At 48.6% G+C, this 25,097-nt stretch overlaps 1 protein-coding gene across 2 annotated transcripts in view; it reads left to right on the top strand.

Annotated features, from left to right (window-relative positions):
- The window catches only part of CCDC85C (coiled-coil domain containing 85C), a 148,642-nt gene that overhangs the window by 109,588 nt on the left and 13,957 nt on the right, over window positions 1–25,097 (top strand). The window contains exon 3 of one of the 2 annotated variants that reach the window (XM_063948466.1): window positions 8,892–8,996. The exons of the other annotated variant lie outside the window; for it this stretch is intronic. Coding sequence (XP_063804536.1) covers window positions 8,892–8,996 — 105 coding nt within the window. The remainder of the gene's footprint in view (window positions 1–8,891; window positions 8,997–25,097) is intronic. 2 annotated transcript variants of the gene reach the window in all.

Raw genomic sequence — 25,097 nt, 5'->3', positions numbered from 1 at the left:
GAGTTTTGACCTGATCGTAGTGCTGCAAAAAATAGCTAGCGTGTGATCAGGTCGGAATGACCGCCTTGGTCTGTAGATTTGAAGAATTATATTGGCATTGCAATTTGTTGCTTAGTTTAGGAGTAATGTTGCAAAAAGTACGCCTGCCTTTTACAGTGCATCACCATTGTACTCTGGAAAATGTTGACAGTTGGTGAACTCTGCCTGTGCACCTGCTGGGTGACCTGGAACATGTGACCTGTTGGGTGGTCTGAAAACTGTGACAGTTATTTGCAGCCACTCACTAAGCAGGGGTTTTTCCAAATTCGGCTCCTAAGGGGGTGAAAAGGGGTAAAATGTTCCGCCCTGCAGACCTTTGCTCAGTTGAAACCGGGCACATCAGCTAGTTATTATTATTTTTACATTTTAAAACCAAAGAATAGTGAGGATGTCCGGCTACTCATCATGTCCCCTTCCTCCACGGCATTACACAGTAGGGGCAATGGCCAGGATGACACAGTTCACTGCATCACACAACACTTGCCTCTCACCTGGACCTCCCTAGCCCGGATTTTAATTAGTATAGCCTGGAGAAGATATGCAGATGACCAGTCCAGGGGGCGGGGCCTTTCACACCACTGGGCCCCCTCCATTGCGGGTCTTTGGGATGGGGTTGGGCTAAAATGAAGCAAATTACATCATATTGCCCAACCCCTTCCCTACGGACCCACGATTCCCAGTTGTATTCTCCCCGTCCTGCCCACTTCACTAGGAAGTGACCAGGATGCGGGAGATCTACACACTTTCCTGGGGGTCTGGGGGATCTCCTGCACCCACGGGAGTGTAGGTAAGTATGATGTCAGAAGTGGGGCTCATATGCATTGTATAGTGGTCCAGATTCAGAGATGTCCGCAAACCGTCTCCGATGTTGTCAGATCTGTGCATGCAGGGGAAGGGGTGGCGATGGCCGGTGTTCCGGGAAACGGGGGCGTCAGACCGTTTTCTGGGCGTGCAGAGGCCAGTGGCTGTATGGAAACCCGGCCATCCTGAGTAACCGGAGGGTCACGTAGATGATCAGTGTCAGCAGCATATTAGGAGGTTTACGGTATATAATATATACTGTAGATATGGGCAGGGGCGTCAGAACTTTTGTAGGTAGGGGGGAGGAATATCATTTTGATGCCCCTAAATCTCTGAAGGTCGCCCCTTTCAGCTAGAGTAACCCATCACACCACCTACCTGAGGCAGGGGTTAAACAGTAGTAATGCAGAGTGGCAGCCTTGAGCGTACAAGGTTTACTGGGCATTGTATTGCGTCTGGTGCAGAATGCACCATTGGGCTCTTAGCGCCCTGTGAGGGCAGTAGGGTACCTGGGCACCTAAGCGCTGGTGGTACGGCATAAGTAGACAGCCCTTGTAGTTGTAGCAGGGCCCCGGGAGCCTGGGCTGCATCTGTGGCTAATGGACGCCAGAGGAGATAGACTCACGGGATGTCCGCACATGTGCAGTAGCGCAAGATGTAGGACGCACCTGCTGTGACGGCCGCAGCAGGTCCTAGTGCCTGCCGGCTTTACACTATGTGATGGAGGCGCTCTCCCAACAGCATTGACTGGCGCATCTCAAATGTTTGGGGGTGCGGCAGGCTGCCCCTTTGTGACACCCCCATTCCGACACCTATGGGTGTGAGATGTAATATATAATATATAAATATGAAATACAGTATATTATATAGATATGAAATGCAGTATCAAATATATATAGATATGGGATACAGTATTAATATAGATATGAGGGGCAATACATAATATATAGATATGATATACGGTATATAATATACAGATATGAGAGATGTAGTACATGTAATACTGTACATGTAATACATATAATAGAATAGCAGTATATAACATAGATATAAGAGATGATGTATACAGTAAATAGATATGAGGTGCTATACATAATATATAGATATGAGATGCAGTATATATTATATACATAGAATTAGCAGTATCTAACATAGATATAAGAGATGCCATATACAATATATAGATATGAGATGCAGTATATATTATATACATAGAATTAGCAGTATATAACATAGATATAAGAGATGCCGTATACAATATATAGATATGAGATGCAGTATATATGATATACATAGAATTAGCAGTATATAACATAGATATAAGAGATGCCGTATACAATATATAGATATGAGATGCAGTATATATTATATACATATAATTAGCAGTATATAACATAGATATAAGAGATGCCATATACAATATATAGATATGAGATGCAGTATATGTTATATACATAGAATTAGCAGTATATAATATAGATATGAGATGCAGTATATATTATATACATAGAATTAGCAGTATATAATATAGATATAAGAGATGCCGTATACAATATATAGATATGAGATGCAGTATATATTATATACATAGAATTAGCAGTATATAATATAGATATAAGAGATGCCGTATACAATATATAGATATGAGCTGCAGTATATATTATATACATAGAATTAGCAGTATATAATATAGATATAAGAGATGCAGTTTATAATATATATTATATACAGATATGAGATACAGCATATAGATATGAGATGCAGTATATATTATATACATAGAATTAGCAGTATATAATATAGATATAAGAGATGCCGTATACAATATATAGATATGAGATGCAGTATATATTATATACATAGAATTAGCAGTATATAATATAGATATAAGAGATGCAGTTTATAATATATATTATATACAGATATGAGATACAGCATATAGATATGAGATGCAGTCAGGACCGGATTACGGCTCATGGGAGCCTGATTGGTCTGTTTGAAAATGGCGCCATGGCATGATGGTTAACCTCTTCTGTGCCGCAGTTGCCATTTTTGCTAGGTATTATTCTTGTCGTTGCCTCGCTGGGCAACGACGCGCGTGCGCATTGTAGCCGGCGCACATGCGCACAAGCGACCCGTTCGCACCGCTGCGATGAACCGCAGCGTGCGAACCGGTTGGAATGACCCCCACAGTGCAGATGCTTGCTACGTGTGTTTCTGCTTTTCTTGTCTGTACTGCGCTTCAGTGTCATCACTTTGCTGGGATACAATGAGCGGATTCAGGAATCTTCCACTTTATCTGGCAAGAAGAGAGGAAAGTGATTTAATGGCACGTGAAGTTTGGCAGTAAGCAGAGAGCACTATTTCCATAGCAGCGCGTTACTTCTGCTTCACACAGCGCTTATTGGGTCAGACTCTGACAACGGCAAACAGATCACAAACAGCGTTCTGTACACACTCGTCCTGGAGGGGCTCCTGTCTGCACTGTACAGCCAAGGAATATAGGCCCTCATTCCGAGTTGTTCGCTCGTTCTTTTTCTTCGCATCGATGCAATAAGTCGCAAACTGCGCATGCGCAATGTTCGCAGTGCGCATGCGCCAAGTAAATTTGCAAAGAAGTTTGGTATTTTACTCACAGCTTAACGAAGAAATTTCTTCGTTCTGGTGATCGGAGTGAGATTGACAGGAAGTGGGTTTCTGGGCGGAAACTGGCCGTTTTGTGGGTGTGTGCGAAAAAACGCAGGCGTGTCAGGGAAAAACGCGGGAGTGGCTGGAGAAACGGGGGAGTGTCTGGACGAACGCTGGGTGTGTTTGTGACGTCAAACCAGGAACGAAAGGGACTGAACTGATCGCACTGGAAGAGTAAGTCTCGAGCTACTCAGAAACTGCAAAGAAATTTCTAATCGCTATTCTATTCGCAATTCTGCTAATCTTTCGTTCGCAATTCTGCAAAGCTAAGATTCACTCCCAGTAGGCGGCGGCTTAGCGTGTGCAAAGCTGCTAAAAGCAGCTAGCGAGCGAACAACTCAGAATGAGGGCCCTAGGGCACACGTGTGTGTGTGTGTGTGTGTGTTACATGTGGCCCTGTTCTATTTTATTGCCACCTGTTGATGGTTTAGACACAGTAAACAGCTTGGCAGCTCTGATTGGTAGAGTTGCCGGTTCTCAGTAAATTTACTGACAGCTCACGAAATAAAACATGACAACGTATTGGCACAGTCCTTTATTATATATAGGAGCCTCCTATTTACATACTCTGTTCCTCTTTCTTCTCTCATAAATTGTCATTTGCAAAGCCAGCACTGGTGATAGAATGATTTGTATATGGGGACATCATGGGTAATCGTGTCATTTCATGTCAGTGTTATATGTCTGCACCGCCGTACACTTGTCCTTGTATCAGGCAAATGTGTCTTCCCCTCTGTTGAAACCCCATTTCCATGGAGCCATGTAGACCCCACCCGTCCCTGCCGCCAGGTCTCGGCATTCTGGGGCCGGGCCCCTCACTGCCCCCGCGTCGACCATCCTGACGTGTGACACTGAAGGTGACAGCTGTTGCAGACATGAGCCCATAGTCTTTCACCATTGTGCAGCCGTTATAGAGGATTAGCAAAGACCCGAGACCGTGCAATCTGTTTTTTGCTGTCTTAAAGCCAGGTGGACACAGTTATATGTGTGATAATTATAATTAGGGTTTATCATCACTCGGGGCATGATACACAGGTGGATGCTAATGCATGGACGGCTGCAATTATTTGGCGGTAATATGCAAATGCTAATTTCACCCACCCGCTTGTGTACTAGTGTGTGCTGGATTATGCTAACCCTGAGACGCCAACTTTCAATGCCCATCAATAATGTAACTCCACCACTGGTTCTAATCACTCCACCATTGGCGCACCGTCACGTGCTTTGTATTTGTGTCTGAGAACGCAGTCACATTCGCTGCTGTGCCCATGTGACTCCTATAATTCGCCCATTAGATTACCTTTTCTTGCGTTGTGTTTTTTTTTTTATAATTAATTTTTACTGGAAGACATCGAATGTGCAAGTACAAACACTCAAGCTTTGATACAGCCAACATATCAGAACAGAGACCCAAAGACTGGGTACAGAATAACAAAAAATGTGCATCGAGTAAATAACATGCAACCATTTTTTATATACAAACCCTGACGGGTCGAATAACTGAAGATTAGAAATAGGAAAGAGGCAGAAGACGAAGAAGAAAAAAACAAAAAAAGCAGGAAAAGAAAAAGAGGGCGGGGGGGGACCATGAAGAACCAGATTAACTGGCCAGCATAATATAAACACATAACACACATTTTGCAAATGAAGGATTTAATAACATTGACCCAAGTAAGATCTCATTCAGATGAACTGAACAGAATCACAGTTAAACCCACCGAAAAATAAACCAGTAAGAGAATCTTCCGCGGGTATAACCCAAACCACGCTATACAGGTTAGTAGTCAAATCTTAGGGGCTCATTCCGACCCGATCGCACACGCTGCACTTCCTCGCAGCCGTGCCATCGGGTCGGAACTGCGCATGTGCGGCGCCCGCATTGTGCATGCGCGTCGTTGACCGGCGACAGCCGGCAACAGGCAGCGACGCCGCGAAACGAAGAAAGCAGTCGCAGCGGCGACCACAAGAAGATTGACAGGAGGAAGGCGGAACCGGGCGGCAACTCACCGTTTTCGGGGAGTGGTGAGTCCCAACGCAGGCGCATCCAGGCGTTTGGAGGGCGGGTGTCTGACGTAAATTCTGGGACGTGCAACGCTGGATCGATCGCACAGGGTAAGTAACTATTATCCTGGTCTTCTTTTACAGGAAACTTTTTTTGCATAGCAGGGGTGCACAAGCGATCGCAGAAATACACTCCCCCATAGGCGGCGTCTAGTTGGGGTGTAGTATGGTATGCCGGCGGTCGGGCTCCCGGCGACCAGCATACCGGCGCCGGGAGCCCGACCGCCAGCATACCGACAGTGTGGCGAGCGCAAATGAGCCCCTTGCGGGCTCGCTGCGCTCGCCACGCTGCAGGCACGGTGGCACACTACGCACGCCACGCTATTTTATTCTCCCCCCAGGGGGGTCGTGGACCCCCACGAGGGAGAATAAGTGTCGGTATGCCGACTGTCGGGATTCCGGCGCCGGTATACTGTGCGCCGGGATCCCGATAGCCGGCATACTGAAGACCACCCGTCTAGTTGATCACACGAGCAGCAAAAAGTTGCTATGTGCAATCAACTCGGAATGACCCCCTTAGGGAGAAAGGTTTTCTTATGCGTGAACCAGGGTTCCCAAATCCTATCAAATTTAATAGCTCTATCATGTAATGATTGAGTAATCTTCTCCATTGTAGATATAAACCAGATTTTGGCCAGCACCATGTATATCAATGGGGGTGCAGGATTTCGCCAACATTTAGCTACTGTACATCTGGTCGCATTAAGGTGGTCATTCCGAGTTGATCGCAGCCAGCAACTTTTTGCTGCTGCTGCGATCAACTAGCGCACGCCTATGGGGGAGTGTATTCTAGCTTAGCAGGACTGCGATCGCTTGTGCACGCCTATGGGGGAGAGTATTCTAGCTTAGCAGGGCAGCGATCGCTTGTGCTAAGCTAAAAAAATGTAAAGCAGAACAAGACCAGCATCACGCCTGCCGGGTTGCTATAGAGACAGCCTGAGGAGTTCTCTCAGTGATGGCCGCCGTGTCCTGAAATTACTACCGCGCATGTGCCAGGAATTAGCATAAACCGTCGCATGGGCGGTAGGAGGCCAATCCGGGGACACCGTTCATTCGTCAGCGCTGATGTAAGATAAACATCAGCGCTGACGCGGCAAATACACTTCATAAATAGTAGAGCGCGATGCCACTATACCACAGCGAGTGAAAACGGTATTTACCACTTCACTTTAAGCTGGTTGATAAATGGCGGCCATTGATTGAATTCCGGTTGCTGTTTTGGAGTCAGGGGGAGGAGTCCTCCTGTCTTCTAGGTCCACAATACTGGATTTCCAGAAAGTGAAGCATTAGATTTATCTCTGCCATATACTATTGGGGCTCATTCTGAGTCTGACCCATCTGCAACTGCATCTTTTGCTGGTCTTGCATCGGCTGCGTCCGAATTGGAATCAGGCCATTGTGTCACCTTCTGACACATGAAACTATAAAGAGAATACGGTGTAATACAAAGCCTCGGTTATAGGAGGGGGGACAGTCACATGACTGCTCGGTGTCAGGGCATTAGTGACTAAGGTGAGTCACATGACTGCTTGGTGTCAGGGCAGTAGTGACTAAGGTGAGTCACATGACTGCTCGGTGTCAGGGCAGTAGTGACTAAGGTGAGTCACATGACTGCTCGGTGTCAGGGCAGTAGTGACTAAGGTGAGTCACATGACTGCTCGGTGTCAGGGCAGTAGTGACTAATACCCCTTTTCTACTACTGAGCACGGGTCGCAGCCGGGAGCCTGACACGGGTGCTACCCGGCTGCGCCCCGTGCTCAGCCCCCTTTCCCACTGTGCTCACCAACCCGGCATATTGCCGGGTTGGTGACGCTGCTAGTGACGCGGCAGGGGCGGCGCTGGGAGATCACATGATGTCCCAGCGCCAGCCTTCCATACAGTGTAAATGAGAGCCGTGTCGCATTGACACGGCTTCCGTTTACACTACAACCCTACCCGGATCATTCCCGTGTCCTACCTAGGTAGTTACCCGGGTAGGATTCACGGGTCACTTGATCCGGGTTTTTGCGGGGGGACCCTTTTCCACTAGCAAAAAACACAGTAATTGCGTGCCCCCCCGTGCATTTACCCGTGTTTTTTGAGCTAGTGGAAAAGGGGTATAAGGTGAGGCTTGGGCCCTAGCTGGACAGGTGCATCTTACAGTTCCTAGGACTGGTTTTCAGAAGAGTCCGCTTTTATCACCCTGTAGACATTCCACTCTCCCCTCTGATCTCTGTAATCCTTCCCGATGTGATGACTGTCCTAATGATCCTGTAACTCATCTCCTGTAAACATGCCAGGGAAGATTTGAGCAGCACCTGCCTGATACACAGATCCGTCACACATCGGAAACACACGCTGGAGTATGGTGAATTACACGTGTGACTGTAGCTATTGGGTGCATTATGTGTCTCTCATGCGTCGGCTAATGCTGAATGCTTTTACAAAACAAATCTGCAAAATACCAAACCAAGGGGATGATTCAGTAAGGATCGCATGAGCAGAATCTCCGCGCAGGAATTCGTGTGGAGGGACGGGGGCAGGCCCGGCCGCTGTTCAGGAAAATGGGGGAGTGTCATCCCCATTTTCCAGGAGTGCAGAGGCCAAGGACCGCATTGTGCGACGCAGTTTCCTTGGCCTCGCAAGACGCACTGCGACGGCAAGGCTGGGAAAGCTTAGGCTCACTCAGCCTGCCGTTGCAGATGAACTGGTCATCTCAGATGCGATCGCACCTTAAAAGCAGAGAAGAGGTGCTGTGCATCTCCTCCTGCATCTGCGTTGCTAAGGGTTACAAGTGCAGAGCTGCCGCAAACCGCTTTGCAACTGCAATCGTTAGTGGATTAGGCCCTAAGTCAGGACAGTAATCCTGTGAATGCAACAACAGGGCTGAAGGAGAACTGAGCGCTCACTCAGAAAACGAGTGTGCGCAAATGCGGTTATGCACAGTTGTACATAATTCCGGTGCCTCGATCCTTATTGCCATAGGAAGGGATGAGGTATTCAGTGAGGGATTGTTTTGCACAAATGTGAGACGTACAGACTTATGGGAACATGTACTAAGCAGTGATAAAAGTGGAGAAGTGAGCCAGTGGAGAAGTTGCCCATGGCAACCAATCAGCACTGACGTAACATTTATAATTTGCATACTATAAACATATACAGAGCAGCTGATTGGTTGCCATGGGCGGCTTCTGCACTGGCTCACTTCTCCACTTTTATCACTGCTTAGTACATATCCCCCCAAGTATGATTGCACCTTGTATGTAACATCACTAGATGGGTCTGTGCCTCTTACTTACAACCCGTCTGCTTCTCTGTTTCAGCATTCCAGCCACAGCGAATTGAGGACTTTACGGAAAGGCTTATCTCCATACCACTCGGAGTCCCAGCTGTCAGCGCTGTCCCAGTACCCGGAGAACCTGCAGAATGTAAGGAGACCGGTCGTCTGCATTCTCTCATTTACTGCTGACAAGTCCTAGGCGTGTGTGCTTTGCAGGGGTGACGGATCTCCATATTCTCCTGTATGGGGATGAATATTTATAAGCAGAAACAAAAGAGATGGATTTATGGCCAGTAATAGGGGCAATCATGAATATGTATGTAATGTGATCCCCAAGCGTCTGCGTAATTTGCTGCTCAGGATCGCATAGGCTGTAACCCGGCGTATTGTCAGGACCGTCTCGGGGGTATAAACTGTTCCCACGAATGACGAGATCCAGAAGGATAGGAAAAGGATGACGCTGTCAGTCTGAGGAAGCGAGTTCTGTTCACAGTCATCATATGGATTTTATGCTATGGCTTTGGGATTCTTCACCCTCTCAGACACGTTGTCACCAGACATGCGAGACGCAGATCCGTAATTACCATGCAGAGTTATGAGATTGACCATGTGTGGGGATTAGAGATTGCTTTGTTAGTTCTGCCACAGAACAGTGGTTGGTTGCGGGTTAGTGGGGAGAGGCAGTGATGCTGTTGGTAACTATAATCACACCGACACTGGTACCTGATAAGTCCACATCAATAGCACGTTAGGTCTACGCAAAACTCCTACCCCAAAAAAGGGCATCTGGAAGTTCTAACTCAGTGAAACATGTAGGCAGCTTGTGCACCTAAATGGTAGTTAGCAATCAGTGCCCAAACTGCCTACACCTCCACAGCCTCCATCTTGGCACATATGCCCAAGCGTCCCTGTAAATACATTTCAGTGTTTTTACACATCTGTAATTAACAAATGACGCCTAATATAGGGTTTTGCTTTTTTCTGGTTTTCCAGTGATAGCGCTGTGATGTGCAGTGTATTAATACAGTCATTCTATATTAAAGTTGTTCATCTGTCTGTTATCCAGAGCAATTTAAGCGAGCGCTGCACAGACCCAAAAATGTAAAAATCTTGGTCCACGGTCTCTGTCCAGCATCAGCCACTTACTGTCAGTGCAGTAACTGCATTTATTATTTATTGTGGTACATGCAAAAGAATGAATGATAACTACTCTGCATGCCAAGGAAGGAGGGCAGCAACATCATTTGCACAGCTGACCTAGGCCCCTTACACACCTGGGCCCAGGTAATTAGCACCCGCCCCTCTCGCCACCCCCGATTTCCCTGTTGGGAGCTGTGTATCTTCCACTGCAGCAATACAGGGTTGTATTTAGGTTGGGGGAGGTTTGAGGTGGCTTAGCGCTACAGAAGCACTGGATTTGCCCTTTAGGCGGGCGTGGGTGATTGGCGACAACGTAACAAGACGGGACCACACTTTTACACTTGATGTGCCCCCCCCCCCCACCCCCCCCACCCCCTCCTTTCGGGCTTCACAGAACTGGAATGCAGGGAGGTGTGTTCCAAAGATTAGTCAATGAAAATTCTGGCCCTGTAGATATCCCTATTTTACAATATTGACCAATCAAGTACACAACGCAGTTCCTCTTTCTCTCCGTGCTAGATGCAATTATTACAATCTCTTCTTCTCTGGCTTCTGTAAGACCTTATTTATTGAATATGAGTATTTTTAATGTTATAGCGACATGATCCGAGGGCGTGGGGTTTCCAGCTGTGTGGCCTGTGGATGATGATACGCAGTGTGCATCCCTAGATTCTGCATGTGACTTGCAACTTCTGATAACGTAGCTGCGGCATTTGTATCTGTAGCACATGAAGCAGAGACTGAAGCATCATTGGGGGTCATTCCGAGTTGATCGCTAGCCGACGTTTTTCGCAGCTCAGCGAACAGGTTACTACTGCACATGCATATGCACCGCAATGCACAGGCGCGTCGTATGGGTACAAAGCGTGTCATTGCTGGGCGATGGATTTAACGAAGAATCCATTCGCACAGCCGATCGCAAGGAGATTGACAGGAAGAGGGTGTTTGTGGGTGGCAACTGACCGTTTTCAGGGAGTGGTTGGAAAAACACAGGCGTGTCTAAGCGTTTGCAGGGCGGGTGTCTGACGTCAATTTCGGGACCAAAAAGTCTGAAGTGATCGCAGCGGCTGAGTAAGTTCTGAGCTACTCAGAAACTGCAAAAAACTTTTTCGTCCCGCTCGGCTGCACACGCGCTCGCACACTTGCAAAGCGAAAATACACTCCCCCTGTAGGCGGCGACTATGCGGTTGCACGGCTGCTAAAAGTAGCTAGCGGGCGATCAACTCGGAATGACCCCCATTGTCTGCTGGGCTCCTGCTTTGTACAAGGATCTCCGTGTTTGCATATGTGTCCCAGCTGCTGAGAGGAGGATTAATCAAAGTAAATGGAAGTATCTATACCCAGGGGCTCTGATCTGCGGAGGCGCAGCTGAGAGTGCGGGTCCTTTGTGAGTTCTAACACCTCTCAGTCTTATCACGCACCCATTTTCTGAGCTCAACCAATGTTCAGTTATTTACCATGAATCAGCATGCTCAGGAATATTGATTAAGACCACAGGATCACGCTCTCCCTTGTGTGTAGGATATGTGTACTTTAAAGGAAGACAAGCAAACAAAAACGAAGAATGTCAGAAAATGATAGAAAGTGCTAACAGCGAGGGCAGCGGGAAGCTGTAGGGAATATGGGTGAAATGTATTTATAGGGATAGCAGTAGGAGGGGGTCCGGAGAGGAAGAGAAACTGTAAAGGGAAAATTTACTGTCGGTTTTGTTTACCGGCTGAAATTGTCGGCATTTAGCTGTTTAGAAATGACTATTTAACATCCGTCGGGTTACAGCTTCAGTTGAAACCGGGCGTTGGTGTCATTTAATCTAAGGATCACCCAGCAGCCCAGGACTGTTTCCCCGCACTTCTGGCGGTGGTGGGTGCAGGGTTCATTTTTAAAGGCTAAATAATATTCATTATGGTGTAATGGTTAGCATTACTTCCTCACAGCACTGAGGTCATGGGTTCAATTCCCACCATGGCCCTAACTGTGTGGAGTTTGTATGTTCTCCCCGTACTTGCGTGGGTTTCCTCCGGGTACTCCGGTTTCCTCCCACAATCCATAAATATACTGGTAGGTTAATTGGCTTCCAACAAAAATTAACCATAGTGTGAATGTATGTGCGTGTACATGTGGTAGGGAATATAGAGTGTAAGCTCCACTTGGGCAGTGACCGATGTGAATGGCCAAATATTCTCTGTAAAGCGCTGCGGAATATGCGTTCGCTAAATAAATAACTGGTAATAAATAAATAAATAAATTACAAGCAGACTACAGGTCCCAGCAAGCCTGCCCTGAACCAACAAGTTCCAGCATTCCTGGACATTAGGGGCCCGCTGGCACCTGTATTCCACCTTTGAAGACTATATAAAAATGACCACATTACTCACACACTGGCTGTAATAGTGATGGCCTCCTCTTCAGTCTATGCAGGCATCCAATCATCTTGCTGAAAAACAAACCGACACCGGACCCCACAGACATGACTGTACACTGTGTACAATGCCTACCTGACATGACAGATCACTAGCGGACACGTCATAGGAATGAATGGGAAGCGCTGGTTAGCTGTGAGCGGTGACTGCCAATAGTTCCCATGCTCTTAGCCAACTAGCCCTTTCCCATTCAGTGACCTGTCTCCTCAGGTAGGAGCTGCACATAATGTACAATGCGTGTACGTGGGGTTCAGTGTCAGGTTTTTCCCCCCTCCACACTTCCCACCCGCCTCCCTGTAAAAACATTTATCCCCTCACCTGTAGTATCACATCACCAGCTTCACATCTGTAGCAACGTGTCCAGCATCACCTCCCCATCACCTCTGTAGTAACACATCCCCCGTCACCTCTGTAGTAACACGTCCCCTAGACACCTCTGTATAGTAACACATCTCCCCGTCACCTCTGTAATAACACATCCCCCCATCACCCCTGTAATAACACATCACCCGTCACCTCTGTATAGTAACACATCCCCCGTCACCTCTGTAGTAACCACAACCACCCGTCACCTCTATAGTAACACATCCCTCATCACCTCTGTAGTAACATACACCCCCATTACCTCTGTAGTAACACCCCCCGTCACCTCTGTAGTAACACATCTCCCGTCACCTCTGTAGTAACACATCCCCCGTCACCTCTGTAATAACACATCTCCCGTCACCTCTGTAATAACACATCCCCCTGTCACCTCTGTAATAACACATCCCCCCATCACCTCTATAGTAACACATCACCCGTCACCTCTGTATAGTAACACATTACCCCGACACCTCTGTAGTACCACATCCCTCATCACCTCTGTAGTAACATACACCCCCATTACCTCTGTAGTAATACATCGCCCCGTCACCTCTGTAGTAACACATCCCCCATCAACCTCTATTAGAAACACATTCCCCATCACCTCTATAGTAACACATTCCCCATCACCTCTATAGTAACACATTCCCCATCACCTCTGTAATAACACATCCCCGTCACCTCTGTAGTAACACATCCCCCCATCACCTCTGTAGTAACACATCCCCCGTCACCTCTGTAGTAACACATCCCCCGTCACCTCTGTAGTAATGTATCCCCTGTCACCTCTGTAGTAACACCCCTCCCTGTCACCTCTGTAATAACACATCTCCCCATCACCTCTGTAATAACACATCCCCCCGTCACCTCTATATTAACACATCACCCGTCACCTCTGTATAGTAACACATTACCCCGACACCTCTGTAGTAACACATCCCTCATCACCTCTGTAGTAACATACACCCCCATTACCTCTGTAGTAACACCCCCCGTCACCTCTGTAGTAATACATCGCCCCGTCACCTCTGTAGTAACACATCCCCCATCAACCTCTATTAGTAACACATTCCCCATCACCTCTATAGTAACACATTCCCCATAACCTCTGTAGTAACATATCCCCCGTCACCTCTGTAGTAACACATCCCCCGTCATCTCTGTAGTAACACATCCCCCCCGTCACCTCTGTAGTAACACATCCCCCCCGTCACCTCTGTAGTAACACATCCCCCCCGTCACCTCTGTAGTAACACATCCCCCGTCACCTCTGTAGTAACACATCCCCCGTCACCTCTGTAGTAACACATCCCCCGTCACCTCTGTAGTAATTCATCCCCCGTCATCTCTGTAGTAACACATCCCCCCATCACCTCTGTAGTAACACCCCCCCCATCACCTCTGTAGTAACACATCCCCCGTCACCTCTGTAGTAACACATCCCCCGTCACCTCTGTAGTAACACATCCCACGTCACCTATACAGTAACACATCCCCCGTCACCTCTGTAGTAACACATCTCCCAGTCACCTCTGTAGTAACACATCCCCCGTCACCTCTGTAGTAACACATCCTCTCCATCACCTCTGTAGTATCACATCCCACGTCACCTATACAGTAACACATCACCCCGTCACCCCTGTAGTAACACATCACCCCGTCACCCCTGTAGTAACACATCCCCCGTCACCTCTGTAGTAATACATCCTCCTGTCACCTCTGTAGTAACACATCCCCCATCACCTCTGTAGTAACACATCCCCCCGTCACCTCTGTATAATAACACATCCCTCATCACCTCTGTAGTAACACATCCCCCCGTCACCTCTGTATAGTAACACATCCCTCATCACCTCTGTAGTAACACATCCCCCATCACCTCTGTAGTAACACATCCCCCTGTCACCTCTGTAGTAACACATCCCCCATCACCTCTGTAGTAACACATCCCCCATCACCTCTGTAGTAACACATCCCCCCGTCACCTATGCAGTAACACATCCCTCATCACCTCTGTAGTAACACATCCCCCTGTTACCTCTGTAGTATCACATCCCCCTGTCACCTCTGTAGTAACACATCCCCCATCACCTCTGTAGTAACACATCCCCCATCACCTCTGTAGTAACACATCCCCCCCGTCACCTCTGTATAGTAACACATCCCTCATCACCTCTGTAGTAACACATCCCCCTGTCACCTCTGTAGTAACACATCCTGCGTCATCTCTGTAGTAACACATCCCCCCCGTCACCTCTGTAGTAACACATCCCCCCCGTCACCTCTGTAGTAACACATCCCCCCCGTCACCTCTGTAGTAACACATCCCCCGTCACCTTTGTAGTAACACATCCCCCGTCACCTCTGTAGTAACACATCCCCCGTCACCTCTGTAGTAACACATCCCCCGTCACCTCTGTAGTAATACATCCCCCGTCACCTCTGTAGTAATTCATCCCCCGTCATCTCTGTAGTAACACATCCCCCCATCACCTCTGTAGTAACACCCCCCCGGTCACCTCTGTAGTAACACATCCCCCGTCATCTCTGTAGTAACACATCCCCCCATCACCTCTGTAGTAACACATCCCCCGTCATCTCTGTAGTAACACATCCCCCTCATCACCTCTGTAGTAACACATCCCCCGTCACCTCTGTAGTAACACATCTCCCAGTCACCTCTGTAGTAACACATCCCCCGTCACCTCTGTAGTAACACATCCTCTCCATCACCTCTGTAGTAACACATCCCACGTCACCTATACAGTAACACATCACCCCGTCACCCCTGTAGTAACACATCACCCCGTCACCCCTGTAGTAACACATCCCCCGTCACCTCTGTAGTAATACATCCCCCTGTCACCTCTGTAGTAACACATCCCCCATCACCTCTGTAGTAACACATCCCCCCGTCACCTCTGTATAGTAACACATCCCTCATCACCTCTGTAGTAACACATCCCCCCGTCACCTCTGTATAGTAACACATCCCTCATCACCTCTGTAGTAACACATCCCCCATCACCTCTGTAGTAACACATCCCCCTGTCACCTCTGTAGTAACACATCCCCCATCACCTCTGTAGTAACACATCCCCCATCACCTCTGTAGTAACACATCCCCCATCACCTCTGTAGTAACACATCCCCCCGTCACCTATGCAGTAACACATCCCTCATCACCTCTGTAGTAACACATCCCCCTGTCACCTCTGTAGTATCACATCCCCCATCACCTCTGTAGTAACACATCCCCCGTCACCTCTGTAGTAACACATCCCCCCGTCACCTATGCAGTAACACATCCCTCATCACCTCTGTAGTATCACATCCCCCTGTCACCTCTGTAGTATCACATCCCCCATCACCTCTGTAGTAACACATCCCCCATCACCTCTGTAGTAACACATCCCCCCGTCACCTATGCAGTAACACATCCCTCATCACCTCTGTAGTATCACATCCCCCTGTCACCTCTGTAGTAACACATCCCCCATCACCTCTGTAGTAACACATCCCCCCGTCACCTCTGTATAGTAACACATCCCTCATCACCTCTGTAGTAACACATCCCCCATCACCTCTGTAGTAACACATCCCCCCGTCACCTCTGTATAGTAACACATCCCTCATCACCTCTGTAGTAACACATCCCTCATCACCTCTGTAGTAACACATCCCCCCGTCACCTCTGTAGTATCACATCCCCCTGTCACCTCTGTATAGTAACACATCCCCCGTCACCTCTGTAGTAACACATCCCCCATCACCTCTGTAGTAACACATCCCCCCGTCACCTCTGTATAGTAACACATCCCTCATCACCTCTGTAGTAACACATCCCCCGTCACCTCTGTATAGTAACACATCCCTCATCACCTCTGTAGTAACACATCCCCCATCACCTCTGTAGTAACACATCCCCCCGTCACCTCTGTATAGTAACACATCCCTCATCACCTCTGTAGTAACACATCCCCCATCACCTCTGTAGTAACACATCCCCCTGTCACCTCTGTAGTAACACATCCCCCATCACCTCTGTAGTAACACATCCCCCATCACCTCTGTAGTAACACATCCCCCATCACCTCTGTAGTAACACATCCCCCCGTCACCTATGCAGTAACACATCCCTCATCACCTCTGTAGTAACACATCCCCCTGTCACCTCTGTAGTATCACATCCCTCATCACCTCTGTAGTAACACATCCCCCATCACCTCTGTAGTAACACATCCCCCTGTCACCTCTGTAGTAACACATCCCCCATCACCTCTGTAGTAACACATCCCCCATCACCTCTGTAGTAACACATCCCCCGTCACCTCTGTAGTAACACATCCCCCGTCACCTCTGTAGTAATTCATCCCCCGTCATCTCTGTAGTAACACATCCCCCCATCACCTCTGTAGTAACACCCCCCCCATCACCTCTGTAGTAACACATCCCCCGTCACCTCTGTAGTAACACATCCCCCGTCACCTCTGTAGTAACACATCCCACGTCACCTATACAGTAACACATCCCCCGTCACCTCTGTAGTAACACATCTCCCAGTCACCTCTGTAGTAACACATCCCCCGTCACCTCTGTAGTAACACATCCTCTCCATCACCTCTGTAGTAACACATCCCACGTCACCTATACAGTAACACATCACCCCGTCACCCCTGTAGTAACACATCACCCCGTCACCCCTGTAGTAACACATCCCCCGTCACCTCTGTAGTAATACATCCTCCTGTCACCTCTGTAGTAACACATCCCCCATCACCTCTGTAGTAACACATCCCCCCGTCACCTCTGTATAATAACACATCCCTCATCACCTCTGTAGTAACACATCCCCCCGTCACCTCTGTATAGTAACACATCCCTCATCACCTCTGTAGTAACACATCCCCCATCACCTCTGTAGTAACACATCCCCCTGTCACCTCTGTAGTAACACATCCCCCATCACCTCTGTAGTAACACATCCCCCATCACCTCTGTAGTAACACATCCCCCCGTCACCTATGCAGTAACACATCCCTCATCACCTCTGTAGTAACACATCCCCCTGTTACCTCTGTAGTATCACATCCCCCTGTCACCTCTGTAGTAACACATCTTCCATCACCTCTGTAGTAACACATCCCCCATCACCTCTGTAGTAACACATCCCCCCGTCACCTCTGTATAGTAACACATCCCTCATCACCTCTGTAGTAACACATCCCCCTGTCACCTCTGTAGTAACACATCCTGCGTCATCTCTGTAGTAACACATCCCCCCCGTCACCTCTGTAGTAACACATCCCCCCCGTCACCTCTGTAGTAACACATCCCCCCCGTCACCTCTGTAGTAACACATCCCCCGTCACCTTTGTAGTAACACATCCCCCGTCACCTCTGTAGTAACACATCCCCCGTCACCTCTGTAGTAACACATCCCCCGTCACCTCTGTAGTAATACATCCCCCGTCACCTCTGTAGTAATTCATCCCCCGTCATCTCTGTAGTAACACATCCCCCCATCACCTCTGTAGTAACACCCCCCCGGTCACCTCTGTAGTAACACATCCCCCGTCATCTCTGTAGTAACACATCCCCCCATCACCTCTGTAGTAACACATCCCCCGTCATCTCTGTAGTAACACATCCCCCTCATCACCTCTGTAGTAACACATCCCCCGTCACCTCTGTAGTAACACATCTCCCAGTCACCTCTGTAGTAACACATCCCCCGTCACCTCTGTAGTAACACATCCTCTCCATCACCTCTGTAGTAACACATCCCACGTCACCTATACAGTAACACATCACCCCGTCACCCCTGTAGTAACACATCCCCCCGTCACCTCTGTAGTAATACATCCCCCTGTCACCTCTGTAGTAACACATCCCCCATCACCTCTGTAGTAACACATCCCCCCGTCACCTCTGTATAGTAACACATCCCTCATCACCTCTGTAGTAACACATCCCCCCGTCACCTCTGTATAGTAACACATCCCTCATCACCTCTGTAGTAACACATCCCCCATCACCTCTGTAGTAACACATCCCCCTGTCACCTCTGTAGTAACACATCCCCCATCACCTCTGTAGTAACACATCCCCCATCACCTCTGTAGTAACACATCCCCCATCACCTCTGTAGTAACACATCCCCCCGTCACCTATGCAGTAACACATCCCTCATCACCTCTGTAGTAACACATCCCCCTGTCACCTCTGTAGTATCACATCCCCCATCACCTCTGTAGTAACACATCCCCCGTCACCTCTGTAGTAACACATCCCCCCGTCACCTATGCAGTAACACATCCCTCATCACCTCTGTAGTATCACATCCCCCTGTCACCTCTGTAGTATCACATCCCCCATCACCTCTGTAGTAACACATCCCCCATCACCTCTGTAGTAACACATCCCCCCGTCACCTATGCAGTAACACATCCCTCATCACCTCTGTAGTATCACATCCCCCTGTCACCTCTGTAGTAACACATCCCCCATCACCTCTGTAGTAACACATCCCCCCGTCACCTCTGTATAGTAACACATCCCTCATCACCTCTGTAGTAACACATCCCCCATCACCTCTGTAGTAACACATCCCCCCGTCACCTCTGTATAGTAACACATCCCTCATCACCTCTGTAGTAACACATCCCTCATCACCTCTGTAGTAACACATCCCCCCGTCACCTCTGTAGTATCACATCCCCCTGTCACCTCTGTAGTAACACATCCCCCATCACCTCTGTAGTAACACATCCCCCTGTCACCTCTGTATAGTAACACATCCCCCGTCACCTCTGTAGTAACACATCCCCCATCACCTCTGTAGTAACACATCCCCCCGTCACCTCTGTATAGTAACACATCCCTCATCACCTCTGTAGTAACACATCCCCCATCACCTCTGTAGTAACACATCCCCCCGTCACCTCTGTATAGTAACACATCCCTCATCACCTCTGTAGTAACACATCCCCCATCACCTCTGTAGTAACACATCCCCCATCACCTCTGTAGTAACACATCCCCCCGTCACCTCTGTATAGTAACACATCCCCCATCACCTCTGTAGCAACAAATAACCCCCTTCCCCCTTGAAACATCTGCCTCTCATCCACTCCCTTACCAGTCATTTACTCTAATTTGCTGCAAAACGTCACTGTCGCACTCCTGCTTTTATTGTAGGGGTGAGGGCTGGCAGAGTGCCCCCCCCCTCCCCCTGTCCTCTCATCTTTAGGGCAACATATTATCACAAATAGGTCCATCATCACCACCTAACAAGCTATCTTCCCGATCTTTGGGCCTAATTCAGACCTGATCGCTCCTCTGTGAATTTACAGAGGTTTGCGATCAGATAGTCGCCGCCCAGACAGAGTGAAATACCGCCCCGTGCAAGTCTGCGTATGGCGTGTGAAAAGCTTTGCAAACGCTGCTCAGCTGCAAATCCGTTCGCCACTCACTCACCATCGAATGATTTTTCCACTCTGTGCAGTCTGTGCGTATCCCAGGACTTACTCCTACACTGCGATACCAACAGGCTGATCGGGGCCGGAGCTGACGTCACACACCCACTTGGGAACACCTGCGTTTTTCCTGACACGCCCAGAAAATGGGCAGTTACCACCGCCAGACGTCCGCTTCCTTTCAATCACTCTGCGTTCGCCTAGCAATCTAAAACGCAGGATTTTTTTTGCAGTCATTCGATAATCGCCCACTGTGCGATTTTGCACACCGATCCGGTGTGAATTAGGCCCTTTAACCAGAGAGCAGGGAAACGTGAACCATCCATTAATAACAGAAAAAAATAATCTGCTTAGATTAAAAAGAAAGAACGTCTTCTTGGAAATACATGTTTCATGAATGTTTCTGCTTATTATCCTTTTATGTTCTGCAAATAAATGCATCTGTTTCCTGGTATTTGTCCAGAGGTAATCCTGCTCTACGGATACTATTGTCTGTATGAGCACCTCACAGGGAAACGTACGCTGTATTTGAAGATAACATTCCGCCCAGTATGACCGAATCAAGATTTTGGCCAAGAAATAACTATATCTGTCTCTAAGTGGACTGCATGCGGTTTGCTGTCTGGACGCGTGTATTGCAAATATAACATTGCAGACTTGTCCACCTTCTTAATGAACCTGACACCCCCCCCCCCCACCCCACCCCACCCCTAGTAGCTACAGTAAGGGTTTGGACTGGGAGTAATGCTGCTCTAGATACAGTACTTCAGATTATTCACAAAAAGCCTACGTAGCCTGTCCTTCTCGAGCAGTAGCGGAACTACAAGTCTCAGCATTCCTTGTCAGCCTTTTACACCACTCATTGATTCTAGGCTGTAAGATGATGGGTGAATACAGTAACCCGTTACTGATTTTTGTGTGAGGGAGGGACATATTGGGGGTCATTCCGAGTTAATCGCTAGCTGCCGTTGATCGCTGCGTAGCATTCAGTGAAAAACATGGCTAATCTGCGCATGCGTATGCACCGCAATGCGCACACGCGACATATGGGTACAAAGAGCATCGTGGTTTGCACAGGTGCTAGAGAAGCATTCGGTCGCACAGCCGATCGCAAGGAGATTGACCGGAAGGGGGCGTGTCTGGGTGGCAACTGACCGTTTTCTGGGAGTGTTTGTAAAAACGCAGGCGTGGCTGGGCGAACGCTGGGTGGGTGTGTGACGTCAAAATCCGTCCCTCCGTCGTTAGAATCGACGCACACGAAGAGTAACTACAGGGCTGGTCTTATTTTGCACAAATAGATTTTGCAGGCGCTCTGCTGCACAAGCGTTCGCACTTCTGCAAAGCGAAAATACACTCCCCAGTGGGCGGCGACAATGCGTTTGCACGGCTGCTAAAAACTGCTAGCGAGTGTGGTGCTTGGATGTAATATAGCCTATAACTAACGTAACGGAGCAATACCCAAAGGCAGGGGCATCTTAGCATACAGGCACAGTGGGCAGCTGTCCAGGGTCCCACGATTCTGGTGCTCGAGCTTCTCCGGTAGCAGGGAGAGAATGCTGCCTGGTTATTCTGATGGGATACATATGATATCCCGGTAGATGGTAGATGAGATGCCAACATCCCGTCAGCCGGAATCCCGGCAGCGAGTCCCCTTGCGGGATCGTTGCGATTGCCACGCATTGGGCCCGGTGGCTCGCTGCGCTTTCCACATATTCTATTCCCACTCGGTTGGTGGCGTGGATCCATCAACCAAGTGGGAATAGCGGGCTGGTGTCAAGATTCTGGCATCAGTCTCCTGAACACCGGGATCCTGACAGCCGGTAAACTGACTGCATCCCGTTCTGATTGTGAATGACACACAATGTGAGCGGTCAAGCGGCATTCTCTCCCTGCCTTCCCAGCCTGCAGCCAGTCAGTCAATGGCTGCCAGCGTGCTGATTGGTGGATGACTGGTGCTATCCACCAATCAGAGAGCGGACAGCCATTCACTGTATGGAAGCATGTGGAGAGCTGGCGTGGGATCGCAGAAGGGTAAGTTATGATTTCTTTTTTTATTTAGTCCCGACTGCCCAGGACTCAGAAAAGCCACCAGAATCATAAGGTAACATAATCCCGCCCCCGTGCGCTCTTTCTGCTGCTGTGGCGGTGCAGCTGCAAGAGTCGGTGGTCCCAGCTGCGAGAGATGAGTCTATAAGAGAACCGCTGCAGCGCAACAGTGCTCGCAAGGCGTTGTACGCATCTCGGCGGCCCCTATCCGTGGGCGTGCTTTCATAGCCGTCATTATCAGCGCGCTGTTGCACCAGCCCTATCCGTGATGTAAAAGATTAGTCTGAGAACAGCTGTAGCTATGGGGGTCATTCAGACCTGATCGCTCGCTAGCTTTTTTCGCTGTGCTGCAATCATGTCAGAACTGCGCATGCGTATGCACCGCAATGAGCAGGCGCGTCGCTCGGGTACAAAGCGAATCATTGCTGGGTGATGGGTTTTACAAAGAATCCATTCGCACGGGCCATCGCAAGGAGAGTGACAGGAAGAAGGCGTTTCTGGGTGGCAACTGACCGTTTTCAGGGAGCGTTTGCAGGGCGGGTGTCTGACGTCAATTCCGGACAGGCTGAAGTGATCGCAGCGGCTGAGTAAGTCCTGGGCTACTCAGAAACCTTTTTGCACAGCTAAAATACACTCCCCTGTGGGCGGCGACTATCTGCTCGCAGCGCTGCAAAAAACCCCTAGCGAGCGCTCAGGTCTGAATTAGGCCCTATGTACACACACACCTTGTGCAATTTTGTATGAGCCCCAAAGAGCGCTTGGTATAATTAATTTACTTATGGTGATTTCTATTACTGACCTTATCACACACCCACATAATCATAATAATAATAATTACTGCTCAGACAGGCTGGAATTGTGCGCGCTAGAACCTGATCTATTCTGCTAGGCAGATAAAATGTATCAGCGCACCGCGCCAGGGATAGAGATGTATCACATTTTCTGGCGAGGTTAGAGAGTCGCTGCTGAATGGAGATCTGTATTCCTCTGCCATTGTGCTCTATTTATATCACAGAGTTCCGGCGTCTCAGATTATGTCGCTGATTATGTTGTATCTTTCTGAGATAATAAAAGGGTTTATCCAGTTCCCGCCTACTAGTTCTCCTCTGACGTTGCTGTCGGTGATGAAGCTTTTTCCGTTTTGCTGACTCTAATTCCCGCTCTCCCTGTTTTGTTTTAAAAATAATTTTAGATTTTTTTTTAGTCCACTGAATGGATGGAGGAGAGGATCAGCTGTGCGAGAATTCCTTCAGCTCTCATTTAGAGTTAGGTGTAACTCCAGCTGTGATGTGGTTGTGTGACCGGCGGTCAGGAGATCACCTATCACAATACCGATGCTGGGATCCTATCGCTCCCCCCCCCTTCTCCCCGCCCACCATTTAGAAGCCGGGAGCCCGGCATCGCACATACCCAACACCTCCAGCTAGAAGGGGCAGTGGTCCTCCAATTGTGCCTCATAGGGATTTATGTGCAGATTTAGAGTTGGGAAGGGGACATATCAACTCTAAGGGGTATATTCAATTGAAGTCGGATCCATTCCGACATGCATTTGTCAGAATGGATCTGACCAGGGCTATTCAAATGGCCATCTCAATTCACCTTTTCATAAAGTGGAATTGAGATGAGGGAACTGAGAGGAGGAGACGGGGGGGAGACAGGGGACAGCAGCGTTGTAGGAGGATGTGGCACCGCCACCAGACCTCAAGGCAGCGTCCCCCAGGCTCCAGCAAGGGAGATCTCGCTTGCTGGAGCTTGGTGGACGCTGCCGTGAGCGGCGGCTGTGACACATCCTCCTGCATATGCGTGCTGTAGCCGCTGCTGTCCCCCCGTCTTCCCGCAGCTCTCCCCCATCTTCCCGCAGCTCTCCCCCGTCTCGACGCAGCTCTCCCCAGTCTCCCCACAGCTCTCCCCCATCTCCTCCTTTCAGCTCCCTCATGTCCCTCATCTCAATCCGACTTTTTTTAAAGTCGGATTGAGATGGTCGGAAAGGGGGACAAAACCTGTTGGATTTGGCCCCGTTTCCGACAGAAGCACACGGATCGGCGGCTATTCCGCCAATCCACGTGCTTTCCGACAAGTCAAATTCCCCGACTTGTCAGATAATTTTGGGGTATATTGAATAGGTCGGAACCTCTCCCGACCTAAAAAAGTTGAAAACTGCTGTCTTTCCGACCAAGGGTCTATTTACTAAGCACTGGATGGAGATAAAGTACCAGCCAATCAGCTCTTAACTGTCATTTTTCAAACCCAGTCTGTAACGTGACAGTTAGGAGCTGATTGGCTGATACTGGATTGTGACTGACACTTACACATCAGATATTACCCACGATCAACTGCGGATTCTTTCATCTGAGGAACATGGCCAGAATCAAGCACTTAATTCACCCAGAAGATTTCTCACACTCATACATGCATTTGTATCATCACACTTGGAATACTGCAGTGCCCTCTACTGGCGTCTCCTAACAATTGCACCACTTGCAGCTGGTACAAAATGCAGCAGGCTTTTATCTAACCAGCCCTGTTCCACCCACATAGGGGGGAATTCAGTTAAATGCGATATTGAATGCACTAGGAATGAGTGTCCGGTGCTATTCAATTAAAGTAGCGACTAGAGGATTTCTCCAGAGGTACAAGACAGGGCTGTCTGTTATCCCTGACGATATTTGCATTAGCTATTGAACCATTAGATTGTATTTTAAGATTGCACCCTGGTATATCAGGTCTCAAAGCTGGTAACAGTGTAAATACGGTAGCTTTATATGGCGATGATCTATTAATTTTTCTCTCAGACTATGT

Source organism: Pseudophryne corroboree, chromosome 12 (assembly GCF_028390025.1).
Source record: "Pseudophryne corroboree isolate aPseCor3 chromosome 12, aPseCor3.hap2, whole genome shotgun sequence".
In the NCBI taxonomy this organism is placed as follows: Eukaryota; Metazoa; Chordata; class Amphibia; order Anura; family Myobatrachidae; genus Pseudophryne; species Pseudophryne corroboree.
This window is presented reverse-complemented; position numbering and strand designations above follow the sequence as displayed.